The 16,101-nt window shown below is 45.3% G+C and overlaps 1 protein-coding gene across 2 annotated transcripts in view; it reads left to right on the forward strand.

Moving 5' to 3' along the window:
* The window catches only part of zcchc7 (zinc finger, CCHC domain containing 7), an 88,498-nt gene extending 78,096 nt beyond the window's left edge, over positions 1-10,402 (forward strand). For both annotated transcript variants that reach the window (XM_083634492.1, XM_083634493.1), the window contains exons 8-10: positions 7,204-7,296; positions 7,578-7,695; positions 9,012-10,402. In XM_083634492.1, coding sequence (XP_083490618.1) covers positions 7,204-7,296; positions 7,578-7,695; positions 9,012-9,619 — 819 coding nt within the window. In that variant the 3' untranslated portion in view covers positions 9,620-10,402. The remainder of the gene's footprint in view (positions 1-7,203; positions 7,297-7,577; positions 7,696-9,011) is intronic.
* Positions 10,403-16,101: the final 5,699 nt, after the last annotated feature.

A 16,101-nucleotide genomic window follows, 5' to 3' on the forward strand; every position in this document is an offset into this window, starting at 1 on the left:
GCTCGCTAAGGTCAGATTGATTGTTTGTTGTTGGTCATGATTAACGGTCCGCATCAACAGGGCTGAATCATTGACGGTGGTGGTGTAGTTAGGGATTGTTTGTTGTTGGTCATGATTAACGGTCCGCATCAACAGGGCTGAATCATTGACAGTGGTGGTGTAGTTAGGGATTGTTTGTTGTTGGTCATGATTAACGGTCCGCATCAACAGGGCTGAATCATTGACAGTGGTGGTGTAGTCAGGAATGTCATACCGAACCGACCTGGATAGCTAGGCTTAGATAGTGAGGTAATATGCAGTTGTGCGGTGGTAGCATGGAGGGGGGTGTTTCCAGGACGCTGGATTACACCGTTAAGCCTTCTTGAGGTGTCGTGGGCCTAACTTAACGAAACGTCGGTGAAGGAAGGTGCCCACTTGAAAACCCCAATGACATGCTTCATACTGCTGTTGGCTAGGGTAGGTAACTGGTGATTTGTGTCTTGTTTATTAGTTTGTTAGCCTGTTAGCTTGTTTTATTCTGGATTGGGCTTCTAAATGTGTTTTTCCTCGGATTTTGGCACAAGGGATAGTAACATCTTGTCCTGTGTATTAATTAATAATACTATCAATGGTGAACAGCCACACAAAAAATCAGATGTGAGCAACAAATCAGATTCAAGCACTAAGGTTTGCTGTGTGAACGTAGCCTTAGTTTGCTCTCCACTGTGATCACAATTTAAAGTCCCTGGAAACCAAAATCCACAAAAACGTTCTAACTATGTTATTTAGGGTCTTATGTTAGTAATTTTGTGCCTCCGAAATTATTATACATTACTTTCAACCCAAAGCCTTAAAATCGCCACTTTTCTTCAAGATTCTACAAAGTACTTCCTCATTGAAGACAGCAGTGCGCGAGGTGCTAAAACGCAGGAGCTTATGACGTCATAAGCTCTATATAACCTTTGTACACGCGCGCAATCCGCACCCACCTATGGCAAGTCCGTTCTTTGCCCCCAGTGACAGCGCTCCCTCGCTGTCCGTCTCCCTCTCACTCTGTGTGCCGTCTGCCAAGCGCTATGCTTGTGAGATTAGCAAGGTGTCGGGTTTCAGGCCATGTGCTTCTCTCTCTCTCTCTCTCTCTCTCTCTCTCTCTCTCTCTCTGGACTAGTGAGAGAGAGCGAGAGACACACAGGCTGGTGGCTCTCTCACACACACACACACACACACACACACACACACATTCGCAAGTGCTGTGTAACTTGATCTCTTTCTCCGTTTCCCTCCCCCCTCTGTCTCGCGCTCTCTCTCTCTCAAAACCTGCTGCAGATGGGACACGCCCACACAGTCCGCGGGAGAAATACACTCTAAAAAATAATGATTTTCTCATGAGTTTTGCCAGACTGTCAAACCTAAATTTATATACTTTGCGACGTTCATCATCGTTCAAATTTGGCTGGTGGCTTATTAACATAGGGTCCTGTGATGTGATGAACTCAAAATGCTAAATAATAAAGAAATATTTCTGGTTTCCAGGGACTTTAAACATTAAAACTCTGGCTTTTACAAACAAGTAAACGTACATTTTAACGATTTAACGCTTAAGCCCATGGCACACCAAACGAACATTCTCAAACAAACACAAACAAACACGAACAAACACGAACAAAGACAAATGTTCGTTTGGTGTGCCATAGCTGTCTGTCCTTGTCTGTTCGTGTTCGGCGATGTTCTGTCATGTTTGCCAGGATTCGACTTGTTCAATCCGGCGTTGTTCGCTGTTCGCTGTTGTCTGGTAACTTCCCATGTTTTCAGTCGCGTATCCATGGAAACGGAGCCGGTCAGAGGCAGAGCCTCTAAATTAACGTTACACGCGACGCAGCAAACATACGTTTCTCTGCCAACCATGTGCCATCACACTGGGCATCAACAACACTAGCGGGAGACTTCTCCCATGCACTCCCGCAAATAAGTAATGTTATGCGCAGCAAGGTTACATAATGAGGGGAGAGAGAGAACATCCATGACGGCTAACAGCGAGCTATGCTAATAACTAGCTAGCCGTTCAGAAACACATGTAAACAGCCGTGTGATCACTGAGAACGTCAGTAAAATAAGGAGAGAGCTGCAGGTGCTTATGCAGAACTAGTGCACGATTAAGTGCACAGTGGGTAATGACCCGCTGTGGTGAAGAATATAGCGAGATTAACCAGGTTGATAGCAGAGAAAACACTGTTGCAGCGGCCATCAGCAGGACCTCCAGGCTTTAACTAGCGTTGCCTGTCACATGACGCCTTCAAGGTCCCTCGATAAAGTCTGCAGAAAGATGCAGTTACCTCACCTCTCTCTCAAGAAGCGTCACGTGAGTGTGGCGTTTATGGCCATCTGTCGCTACAAAATAAATAAACTGGGTGTATCATTGTATTACTCGACAGATGTATAACTAACTTTGTCAGTCTGAGCCATCTTCTATGTGCTGTAACACAGTGCAGTTTCTATTTTTCTGGTGTTTCTTTTTTACATGTTTGGGACTGTTGTGCTGAATATGTTTGGTCGGTGTGCCATGCTTTCAAACAATCTCCAACATCTGCCAACATTCACAGACAATTGTCTGTTGGTGTTTGTTGGTGTTTGTTTGAGAATGTTTGATTGGTGTGCCATGGCCTTTAAGCCCATGGCACACCAAACGAACATTCTCAAACAAACACAAACAAACACGAACAAACACGAACAAAGACAAATGTTCGTTTGGTGTGCCATAGCTGTCTGTCCTTGTCTGTTCGTGTTCGGCGATGTTCTGTCATGTTTGCCAGGATTCGACTTGTTCAATCCGGCGTTGTTCGCTGTTCGCTGTTGTCTGTAACTTCCCATGTTTTCAGTCGCGTATCCATGGAAACGGAGCTCACGCATGCGCGCCGCATGCGGTTGTCTGGTCAGTTTGGTCAGAGGCAGAGCAGAGCCTCCTCTAAATTAACGTTACACGCGACGCAGCAAACATACGTTTCTCTGCCAACCATGTGCCATCACACTGGGCATCAACAACACTAGCGGGAGACTTCTCCCATGCACTCCCGCAAAGTAATGTTTTGCGCAGCAAGGTTACATAATGAGGGAGAGAGAGAACATCCATGACGGCTAACAACGAGCTATGCTAATAACTAGCTAGCCGTTCAGAAACACATGTAAACAGCCGTGTGATCACTGAGAACGTCAGTAAAATAAGGAGAGAGCTGCAGGTGCTTATGCAGAACTAGTGCACGATTAAGTGCACAGTGGGTAATGACCCGCTGTGATGAAGAATATAGCGAGATTAACCAGGTTGATAGCAGAGAAAACACTGTTGCAGCTGCCATCAGCAGGACCTCCAGGTCCAGGCTTCAACTAGCGTTGCCTGTCACATGACGCCTTCATGGTCCCTCGATAAAGTCTGCAGAAATATGCACGTTCCCTCACCTCTCTCTCAAGAAGCGTCACGTGAGTGTGGCGTTTAATGCCATCTGTCGCTACAAAATAAATAAACTGGGTGTATCATTGTATTACTCGACAGATGTATAACTAACTTTGTCAGTCTGAGCCATCTTCTATGTGCTGTAACACAGTGCAGTTTCTATTTTTCTGGTGTTTCTTTTTTACATGTTTGGGACTGTTGTGCTGAATATGTTTGGTCGGTGTGCCATGCTTTCAAACAATCTCCAACATCTGCCAACATTCACAGACAATTGTCTGTTGGTGTTTGTTGGTGTTTGTTTGAGAATGTTTGATTGGTGTGCCATGGCCTTTAGTCTACTCAAAGTCTGTGTGTGTGTGTTATCATGGGTGTCTCCAGACCTGTGTAAACCGGTGTGGTATTGACTTCAGTTTCATTAGAGTCAAACTCTCCGGGCCTCGTCGCCCTTCTCTCCAGACCCCCGACAATGACAGACAGAGAGAGAGAGAGAGACGCCCCAACTGCTATCACCCCTCAGCCTCACACCCCTTTAGCTATTTAGATGGCCCTGATAGGAGATGCCCAATGGAAAAATAGAAAGAGCAAATAAAAGAGGGATGAAGGTTCATCCAGTTAATTAATATTGTATAAGGCAGCCAGACACCCCCCCCCCCCTCTCTCTCTCTCTCTCTCTCACACACACACACACACACACACACACACAGACGCACACAGACGCACACAGACGCACAAACCAGGTTTCAGACGACTATCACAGGTTGATGGGAGAATAGGAGGGGATTTCATATCTTCTGTTTTTTTTCTTTTCTTGCTTTCATTCATTGGGTCTACTGGATCAGAGTAGGGCGAGATAAGGGGTGTCCAAGGTCAGGGAGGGAGGAGAGAGAGAGGGAGAGAGAGAGAGAGAGACCTACAGCCAATTTACATGAGAGATGAATGGGAAGAGGGGCAGGAAGGGTGGAGGTCGGGGGGCTCGAGACAGGGACTGTGATCTCCTTAGGGTGTGTGTGCGTGTGCGTGTGCATGTGTGTGTGTGTGTGTGCGTGAGAGAGAGAGAGCGAGAGCGAGGTCTGTGATCTCCTGGCCTTTGTGATGGAGATTGGCCCGGGCCGGCTCTGACCCGATAATGACGCGACGCTGTAATAGCATTCATCCTTTCTGCCGCAAAACTACTCAAGCGGAAAAGAGAGAGGAAGGGAGGAGAGAGAAAAAAACGTGTGAGGGGTTGGCGGGGTGTGTATGGACGAGAGAGGGGTTGTTGGAGGGGTGTGTACGGAGGAGAGAGGGGTTGGATGGGTGTGTACGGAGGAGAGAGGGGTTGTTGGAGGGGTGTGTACGGAGGAGAGAGGGGTTGTTGGAGGGGTGTGTACGGAGGAGAGAGGGGTTGTTGGAGGGGTGTGTACGGAGGAGAGAGGGGTTGGAGGGGTGTGTATGGAGAGAGAGGGGTTGGAGAGGTGTGTATGGAGAGAGAGGGGTTGTTGGAGGGGTGTGTACGGAGGAGAGAGGGGTTGGAGGGGTGTGTATGGAGAGAGAGGGGTTGGAGAGGTGTGTATGGAGAGAGAGGGGTTGTTGGAGGGGTGTGTACGGAGGAGAGAGGGGTTGGAGGGGTGTGTATGGAGAGAGAGGGGTTGGAGAGGTGTGTATGGAGAGAGAGGGGTTGGAGAGGTGTGTATGGAGAGAGAGGGGTTGGAGAGGTGTGTATGGAGAGAGAGGGGTTGGAGAGGTGTGTATGGAGAGAGAGGGGTTGGAGAGGTGTGTATGGAGAGAGAGGGGTTGGAGAGGTGTGTATGGAGAGAGAGGGGTTGGAGAGGTGTGTATGGAGAGAGAGGGGTTGGAGAGGTGTGTATGGAGAGAGAGGGGTTGGAGAGGTGTGTATGGAGAGAGAGGGGTTGGAGGGGTGTGTATGGAAGAGGGGTGTGTACGGAGGAGAGAGGTGTTGGTGGAGGGGTGTGTATGGAGAGAGGGGTTGGAGGGGTGTGTACGGAGGAGAGGGGTTGGGGGGGTGTGTATGGAAGAGGGGTTGGAGGGGTGTGTATGGAGAGAGGGGTTGGAGGGGTGTGTACGGAGGAGAGGGGTTGGGGGGGTGTGTATGGAAGAGGGGTTGGAGGGGTGTGTACAGAGGAGAGGGGTTGGTGGAGGAGTGAGGGGTTGGAGGGGTGTGTATGGAAGAGAGAGGGGTTGGGGGTGTATGGAGTGAGGGGTTGGAGGAGGGGTGTGTACAGAGGGGTTGGAGGGTGTACATGGAGAGGGGTGTGAACAGAGGGGTTGGAGCGGTGTGTATGGAGGAGAGAGGGAAGCGGGATGCCAGCGGAGAAGGAAAGGGCGGGGAGGTTAGCGAAGCTATATTTAAAAAATGATGTGGGGAGAAAGTCATTTGTAATCGTGGAATCGGGGATGAGAGAGAGAGAGGAGGGGGGAGTCTAACATTAGCAGTAAATGCACTGTGCCTGTCTCTCGCTCTCTCTCTTTATCAGTGTATATTTGCTGTGGGCGCTGGAGCGTGCAAGGCTTTCAGAACACTGGCCCATAGGGGACAGGACCCTGTGTCCAACGCACACACACGCACACACACACACACACACACACACACATACACACGCACACGCGCACACACACACAGCGACTCTTACTTATCATACAGGGTCATTACAGGCCGCTAACTATAGAGTAATCACTGCTTTATATCAGCAGCCATATTCACCATATAATAGACACCAACCCGAACCAATAGAAAGCATGGGAATGGTGGAAGAGAAGAGGGGGACTGGGAGGCTGAACTGCTGTTTCATTGTATCCAGCGTCCTTAGAAGATAATGGCGGATTTAATAACAAAAGCAATGTCATGTTGTCTTAAAGGATCGAGAACATAGTACTCTTGGTCAATTTAATTGCCCTTACTTGGTGGATGTAATTGGAAAGAGAGATTTTAATCTCAATGAGAGGTTTACCTGGTTAAAAAAAATATATTGATTGACTGATGTTGTTGTGGCTTTTGATCAGAATCATGATCAAAACATACAATCAAAGTTACTATGGGTGGGAAAATAAACCAAGTGACAATATACACTGATTGCTGTGGGTATGTGTAATGGCAAAATTAAATCTCTTCCATTTTGTTCTTTACATTTAATACATTTAACACATTTGCTTATTCTTATACATTTATACTTTTATACATTAACACTTTTGATACATTTATTAACATGTATTTGCATTTACCTAGTTTTCTTATTTTTATATACTCAGTGTATTGTATGAACAAATTCTGTAACATGAAGTTTCAGTTATGGTCGGCCTGGCCTAAACCAGATATACTTTGACTACTCTGCTTTTCTCTTTTATAGGAAAATAGCTAGGACACTGCCAGCCATTACTCTGATTAAACTTGCATTATTGTTCTGGTATAGATGGGCCCCACATCCTTTATCACGGGCCCCCCTTTCCTTAGCTCTTTTCTGCACGTCCGCTTGTTTATGTGTCTGGGTGAGTCAGGTACACTTATCGATGTCATTTGCTGAGCCAGACTTCTTCGAAAACTCTCTTCCCGGGGCAAGAGACGTCATGTCACTGTTCAGCTCTATACTGTCAACTTGATTTTTCATAATTGCATTTACAGTAACACTTTAGATGTGATGGTAAGGACTTTGAGAGTCTGGAAACGGGTTAGGTACCTCGAAAGTGCCTGAATTTTACTCTTTAAATAGCTGTACAAACCCTATTTCCTAGCAACAAGATTGTTTTTTCTAACCTCCCTTTTTTTAATGTTCTCTTCTCCTCAGACGAAGGCAGGTCCTCCTGAAAAGCAGGAAGGAGAGCAGAGGAGAACGCCTGCCTACTGCTACAACTGCTCCAGAAAAGGACACTTCGGCTATGTGAGTCGCTCTCCTTCTCCTGTTTCTGTGTCATCCTGCCTCTCTTTAGTTGCAGCCATTAGATAGACCAAACTAAATCCCAGCTTGATGATCGAAGACGTCGGCGGGCACCATTTAAGGTGGAAAATGGGCGAAATTGTTCCCAAGATACAGTTAGCTGGGTTGTTGTGGTTTTCCTCTCATCCTCATAGCATAAACTGGCTGCAGTGATCTGTGGATGTGTTTTTATCCTGTGTCTGATGATGTGTTTTGTTTTGTGTGTCTCCTGCATCCACACACAGGAGTGTACCCAGCGTAGGATGTTCAATGGAACGTATCCCAGCACCCCATTCATCAACCATTATGATGTTAAGGAGGACATCAAGCGCAGAGAATACAGGACAAGGTTGAAGGTTAAAGGTAGGTCACACACATAATATGTGTGACTTGGGTGTCCATGTGGGGGAGAGAGGCAGCTTTATGACAAGAGAGAGGGGGGGGGGGGGTTGTTCAAGCATAATGAGGTACCAGAACAGAAAGTAACAGTATTTTGATAGGCGGTTTCAACTCGGCAACATCAACATTCTAAATCCCTCCCAGCTTACTTCCTGTTGGGGTGTTTGCTAATAGTGCAATAACTCACGGGACATTAAGCTAGGTTCCAAACTGTTCCCTAGCAACACAATCCCGGGGAAACCGTCTATAGAAACAAAATACACTTTTTTGCATGGATTGTTAACACTTTCCCCGCCATTGACGTGATATCACGTCAATCCGTCTTTTCGCCGGCATGTGGTAGATAGATGGCGCTCTTGGCCACCTTATGAAGTGCTACTTCACTTCACAAAGTTGCCTAGAAGAAATGGGTATTGTCCCACAAAACCAGCAAGTGGAGAAAAGCAACAATCTCTCTTCAGGAGGAAGCTCCATAAACCACCTCCAGCCGGGGGCCTTAAAGCGCTGCAACGAGCGGCTTTTTTTCGTGGGCTCGACGCGCTGTCACATGGACTCGTGACAGTCACTCAAAGCCGAAGGATTTTTTTCACCAGACGCGCTGGTAAACGTACACAAATCACTTCTCCTGTCAAGTAGATGCAAATTTCAGCTGTCAAATATGCCCCCAGACATCAAGCACCAGGAAGCACCCGCCCCCCGGCAAGACGAGAGTGTGACCCGCACGTCCGTTCTCAAAAATGCATTTTTCTCTGCTTTCTGGGACAGACGGGCGTTTTTGCTGAAAACGGCCTACATTCAAAAGTGTCGATAACTAAAGAACGGAGGAAGGCAGAAACAAACCTTTTTTTAATGAAAGTCGAGGCTTTCTTCTGTCTTTTGAGATATTTGGTGTTTACATAGTCATAGAAGAAAATATTCTGTGGGTCTTGGAAGATTAGTGAAAATGATCAGAAACCCTGGCGGTGGCTGGCGACTTTTCCTTTGAAACTCTGGCGGGGGATGTGTTAAGTAGATCTACATTATGACATGGAAAATGATCTCACAAGTGTTAAAAAGGTAGTTTTCATTTCATTGTGACTTTAACGATTACTTCTCTATGGGCTGTCATCTTACAGCGTCTTTAATATTCTGCGTTCAAGGTGGATGGCATGAAGCTCCAGGCTCTTCTGTCCTGTTAGATCCTTCGCAGTGAAGTCCCATCTGGGCCAGTCTTGCCGTGGTGAGAACTGCATGAAAGTGTAGAGATCAAATGAGTAATTCAAACCCTTGTGTTTTTCCAGAACTGAAGGAAACTGGCTATCTCTCCACCAACATCCAGACCCCTCTCACCCCAGGACCACCAAAGAAGAGACAGAAAACCAACCATCACACCAGCCACCACCAGCCTAACCATAATAAACCTCACCAAACTCCTAAGAACCACACACCCAGCCCCAAGCACATACGCTTTAGCGAAGACCAACACTGGGCCGCCGCGAGGCCCAGAACCAATAAGGCCGACCGGCACAAACAGCAGGGAAGCAGCTCCTCAGCCAGACCGTGGCAACCCAAGAGAGACGTGCCGCCCTCGAGAGGCCCGGCAAGGCCGGCCAAACCGCTTTTCGACGAGGCGGATGATTTTCCCAGAGGGGGGAGGAGCAAAGAAGAGACAAAGGGGAAGAAAAAGCAGAATAAGGGAAACGAGAAGAAGAAAGTCCCTCCGGGTCCAACTCAGGCGCCCGGGAAGCGCAAGCCGGACCGCCTGTTCCACGTTGTACCCGGTGAGGACAAGAAGAAGAACCGTCGAGCCGGATGGAGGGCGAGGAAGGCTGCCAAAAGGGCCGCCACAGAGATGTACCCCACCGATGAGAACCTGTTCAACATTAAACAGAGGAAGCGCAGCAGATAACACAGCTTTGTCTGACGTGCGGTCGTGTGGTTCAGACGCATCTTCCTCGGGATCCTTTGTGCATGATCAGTATTTGTGTGTGAATGATGATCAGTGCTGTCACGTGTAGGCTACTCTCAGGAGCAGAGTGGTTTTAGAGAGGATGGGAGGGTTGATGGTGTTTCACACTGTGCTCTGAACCGACCCTCACAGCGCCACCCTGTGGCCACTGTGGGAAGTAAGACAAACCCCCCCCCCCTGTACTCAAACCATGGCATCACTTCACATTTGCATAGGTTACTGTCGAGATGTGTAGGAATGGGCAGCAAAGTACAAGAACCAGGGCGAGAGAATTCATGCAGTCAGTTCCAACATTATTTCTAAGACACTACGTAATTTCCACAGTGGTAAACATTCTAGGTTATGCAATAGGATAAATACTGTCAGCGCTAGTCTTCCATAATGGGCAAAGAGACAGCAGAAAATGTACTTGTATCATCCTGCAGTGGTTACAATAAATTTCTGACAAAGTCATGGTGACCAAAAAGGGTGTCTATAGTCATATTTTGTCATCATTCTATAACTGCCCCATTAACATCTGTGCATGTTCTGGTGAGCTAGACTAACTGATATTGGGTGTTGGTTGATTTCTGTGGTTTAAACACTGTTGTAATTTGAGTTCAAAAGATGCACTGACCCAGCTGTTTTAATTACTGTACAGTTTGTTGACAATGGCTATGCTTGTGTTCTGTAGGTGGGTTATAAAAAAAACCAGACGGCATAATTTAAAGATTTTTTTATTATTCTTTTTTTTTTAAGAATGAATGGCTTTTTTCCCTACAACACTTGCTCATCTGTAAACCATATACATTATAAATATACATAAATACCTCTTATTTACGCTTTATGCAGATATGAAGATTGTCGCCTTACTAATTTATTTGGATAACATGCATCAACTATTTTGCAGCTGTAACAGTGTTATGTTTTAAACTTCTATTTTGCTTTATTGTTAATTTCAATCCAGTTTTACAGATTCTAAGTAGTTGGCACTGTAACATGAAGGATATACCTGCACTCTCCCTTGGAAAAATTTAGTTTGCATCCGACATGCTATTAGTCACTCACCACATTAGCACTGGTTTATTTAATTACTTTTAACTTTTTATTAGTGGTTCACATTGCAATCTCTCCTGTATGATTCATGTAGATAATATTAAAGATAATTTGGTTCCAGTCACTAACTGTCCTTTTTCTTTGTGACTCATCTTGGGACCAGGTACCTACATGGCCATGGGCAAAGTTTGCGTTGGTTCAGGGGGTTCACTGAATCTCGCAGTGGCTGTAGCCAAAAATGCACAGGGATTTAAATATTGTTTAAATATAACAACTCATATTTTATTGTAATGCCTTGCTCTGGCTAGTTTTGTTTGGGAGGCAGGTACAGTGCATGTGCACAACTTATGTGCTTCATATGAATTTTAGAGCAAAGAAAAAAGCAAAGTAAACAAAGTATTCAGAATACCACCAATTTAAATTGTAACTGTAATGGAATACAATTAATCATTTTGTATTCTGAATTATTTCCCAACTCTGCCTATAGCACAACATGAACCAAATCCACATGCTTAATAAACCAGACACACCAGAATTTCATAGCCATAGGCCTCGAGATAGTCTAGACTCTAATGACACTAATCAATCCTGTTTTTGAAGATGAGCAATATTTTCACAAAAAAATACATGTATTCAGAGTACAGTATTTAAAATACAAAATATGGGTAACTGTATTCCATTACAGTTACAATTTAAATTGGTGGTATTCTGAATAAAGTTGCTTTATTTTAAAAGAATACTTGAAGGGAATACTTTTTTGTTTTACCCCCAAACAGACACAACTGTGTGTTTTGTTTTGCTGGAGAGTAACAACAGTCACAATGTGGTGGCCCTGAGACACAAACTGTTCAGACTTATTATTTGAGAAGTGCTACCACCAGAGCCGGTGCCTCCCATTGGTTGATGAGCTGTTCCTGTTCTTGCTGCACCTGTCACTGGGTCTGAAGGAGAAAGATCTGGCTGATCGCTTCAACATTCATCAGTCCACACAGTCAGCAGGATCATCAGGACTTGGGTACATTTTTTGTACACCTGTTGGGATATGGGTGTCTCCTGAGACAATTAGAGCCAAGATGCCAAGTGTGTTTCGGCAAGTAGCTACTCTGACACCCAAGTCCTTGTTGACGGTACAGAGATGAGATGTCAGATGCCTTCATCTTCACTCTTACCGAGTGAGATGTTTTCACAGTATAAATCCCACACTACCCTGAAAGGACTGATAGGTGTGTCACCGCATATTTCCTCATTGTATTCCGGCTCTGTCAGTGACAAGGAATTATTCCGGGAATTTGGCATTATCCCTCTTTTGGATAAAGATATGGCTGTAATAGTAGACAAGGGATTCAAAATCAACGACCTGGTGCCCTGCAAAGTTTACAGAGCACCTTTTCTTAAGTAAAAAGTCACAGCTGTTTCACGATGAAGTGCTGCTCACTCAGGACATTGCACGGTTACGGATACATGTGGAGAGGACAATTAGGCGCATTCAAGAGAACAAACTGTTTGACACAGTTATCCCTCTGACCATCACTGGCAGTATCAACCAGCTTTTTGCCGTAGCCTGCCTCCTATCAAACTATCAAAACAAGCCACTGGTCAAGGCTTGGGTCAAATGTCCCATTGGTAATCTAGGCCAGGTTTGAAAAGAATAAGAGTAATGGTCTTTGAGCTGGACCTGGTTTTATGCGGTCTAGATGCTCAAAATCCACTGAAAACTGCTATTATAACATTTTCACAAATCAGCAATAGGTTTCACAAATCTGAGAGTGGACCATAATGAGAGTCTAATGTCCCCTTTGTAATCTAGGCCAGGTTTGAAAAGAATAAGAGTAATGGTCTTTGAGCTGGACCTGGTTTTATGTGGCCTAGATGGGCAAAAACTGTGAAATCAACTCTTTTTTCCAGTGGTTTACACCAATAGGATAACCTTTTTGAGGTCAATAAGAATAGCATACAACAGTAAAAACTAACAAAATGCAGATTAATTCTATAATGTATTTTCATTACTATGTTTTCCAGTTCATGAACTAGCTTGAAAATGGTTGAACCACGCCATCTAGAGGCGTTATTCCACTTTTTAAGGTGGACTGGAAAATTCCAATCGGGAGCTGCGAATCGGATGGCAACTTCTGCGTCGGGTAGCTCCTGGGGGCATCGCGTGTAAAATAGCGGCATATTCAAAAAGGATAATCAAATTTAAACATTACAAACTATTTTCATCTCCGTAATTGTACATAATGTTAACTATCGCCCGGCCTAACCTCGCGTCCATAGTCTCTTAAAACAGACTGTCTCATCTACATCCGGCGAATGCAGCTAAGCATTTGAAAATTGCGGAAGCCAACTCGTCTGTTTTAAGAGACTATCGCGTCCACCATCGCCCCGTCAATTTTACGTTTACAGCGAGGCAGCGGAAGTCGAGTGTCTCGCTTTCCGGTTTGGTCACGTGACCTTCAGCATAAAGCATAATGGAGTGAGTTGGCAGGTGAATTTTCAAATTTTTGACCAATCAGCGATGGCGCTCGCGTATCGACCAATCAATCACCGATGGGCTAGTTGCCAACTGCCATAAAAGAAGAAGAAGAAGTAGTTGCCGTTAGGTTATTCTCGACGCCAGACCCTGAGAGTTCTACACCGGAGCGCAGCGATGAAGAACCTAAAATCTCCATGGTACACTGATCCTCCGTGGATTTCCCCGGAAAAACGGCTCAGGTAGGTTACTTGACATTAGTACTAGCGTCGACACACAGTGACTTGAGGGCAGTTTATTTAATGCTAACATACAGCGATTTATGGTGGTTGCGACCGAGTAGCGTTAGTAGTGAACACCACTACTGTTGTTTCTTAAAATGAGGACCAAACACGGTATCTGCGTGGTACACTGATCCCCCATGGATTTCCCCAGAAAAACGCAGGGAGGCATTTGGGAAATCTGGCTCGGGTAGGTTACCGTCGACGCACAGTGACTTGAGGTCACTTTATTTGGCTAACGTACAGCGATTTATGGTGGTTGCGACCGAGTATGTGACAACATGATTGTGTAGGTCTTATACTTTAACGTTATAGCATTAGCTAGCGGACGTTAGCAAACATACAAGTAACGTTAATCAGACAGAAATTTGCAGAGTGACAAGTTTTCTATCAGATTAGCATTAGCTAGTGACATAGGCAAGGTTTCATTATGCTTGTTCGGGAGGGACGTTAAACGTTATAGCGTTAGCTAGCTAGTCAACGTTAGCAAACATACAAGTAACGTTTAATCAGAAATGTGCAGTGACAAGTTTAGCAGATTAGCTAGTGACATAGTTAACACAAGTAACGTTTGTTACACGGATCCTCCATGGATTTCCCCAGAAAAACGGCTCAGGTAGGTTACTTAACGTAACTTGACGTACTAGCGTCGACGCACGGTATCTGCGTGGTACTGTACACTGATCCTCCATGGATTTCACCAGACAAACGCAGGGAGGCATTTGAAAGCGCGGACATCTGGCTCGGGTAGATTAACGTCCTAGCGTCGATGCACAGTGACGGTACGTGCACATCTACAATGGCACGGCGGCTTGCCTGCTGAAAAAGCCGCTTTGACGCTGCATCTTGATAGGCTGTCTTGCTGTATTCTCGATTCTGATTGGTCCATTTCAACATCGCGCTGGAACCGCCCCCAGCGTTTCAGCGTTTCACTGTCGCAGACTAGAGGCGGCTTGTCTCCGAGCGGCTTCACGCTCGCGGGGCGGGACTAGGGCGGGACCTTTCGTTGAAGCTACCCAATGACAGCTCTTCTTACACATTTCCTCCCCGCACCCTCCTGTGTACAACGTTTCTACAGGCTACAGCTCCAAGCTGGAAGCTGGTTTGCACGCCCACAAAACGCTGCGACACAGCGGAAAAGCGAATTTGCCATTGTAGATGTGCACGTACCGTGACTTGAGGTCAGTTTATTTAACGCTAACGTTATGAGCGATTTATGGTGGTTGCGACCGAGTATGATCATATTCCATCGTCGGTGGCAACGAAAATGCTTTGTTGTTGATGTGAAGCAGAAGAATATTATTCAGATCATCGACATAATATATCTCAATGATTCAGATAGAGGGACCCATCCATCGGCTGTTCAGCATGCATTATTTATCAAATGCCGACCAAAATCAAATCCAGTCAAAAACATAATACAGAGTAGGGTCTGGGGAAAAAAATTGTTATTTTAAAATCTTCAAAACAAATCAAGTCTGGAAGAAGTATGGATTTTTTTGTATTGAACATGTGTAGGAACTCTAATTCTAGTATTCTAGTATGAACAGTCATACACACGTCCTGGTTTTCATCATGTTATTCCCACTAAAATGAGAATACCTGTGTGTCTCTATTGTTGCCAGTCACAGAGCAGCGGTGCCTGCCAAGAGAAAGGCCGCCGCCACAGTCAGGAGTGAGGTGTGTCCTCCGAAGAAGAGAAAACAAGCACGTCTCCTCCCCACTCAGGAGGACAAGACAACCAGGTCTGTATGAACAAGCTGCAGGCATGCACAGGATGCATTATGAAAGGATACAGGTGTGCCAGGCAGCATCTACACCGCTTTGTGGCACTAATTTGCTTTTTTTGTGTTCTCATACAGCAGTGTCTGTATTTAGGTCTGTTGACACTAATGGTGCAACAGAGCCTGTGAAGTTGTAAAGCATCCTCTACTTTAGTTTAGGACAGAGAAATACAAAACTACTCAAGTGTATTTGTCTTTAGCATAAGTCCCCTGAATGCATCATGGTATATTGAGTGCAGCATCATGAAGAATGACCTTAAAAGATGTTGAACATGTTGAACTTGTTTGTTAGCACAAGCAACCCATAACGTTGCGAGGCAATTGGATTTAGAGCACAATCACATGAGAAATCCATCTTGCCGTACTCCAAGCTATTGGTTCAACTCCATCCAAGCAGTGGACTGGACCAATCAGCGTCCAGAGGCAGGTACGGCTGGGATTTAGGTGTGAGCGATCCTGTGATTGACAGACGGTTATTTTTCAAAAGTGCCTGCGCCTGCTCTTTTCCAAACAAGTTTTCCAAAGTTCACAATGGTTCTCTGTAACAAACCATCTGGCAGTGTCAGGTTAAGCAACCCGGGCACAGACATCAAATGCACAATAACCAAGTAGTCAATAGGAAAATGAACTGCAAAACCAGAGTGTGGGATTCATTACATGTTAAGTGCTACACTTGAAGTGAACATTGACTTATTGTTATTATTATTACTATTTATTGTTGTAAAAGCCCTCGTGTATCTGACTCCATTGAAGTCAATGGACCTGTGCTAACTGTTGTGGAATACAGCAGGATAAAGTTGCATTTATCTGATATAGGCTGTAACTTGATATGCTAGTTATCCACACACCGTT

Source organism: Poromitra crassiceps (genome assembly GCF_964638095.1).
Source record: "Poromitra crassiceps genome assembly, chromosome: 4".
Classification (NCBI taxonomy): Eukaryota; Metazoa; Chordata; class Actinopteri; order Beryciformes; family Melamphaidae; genus Poromitra; species Poromitra crassiceps.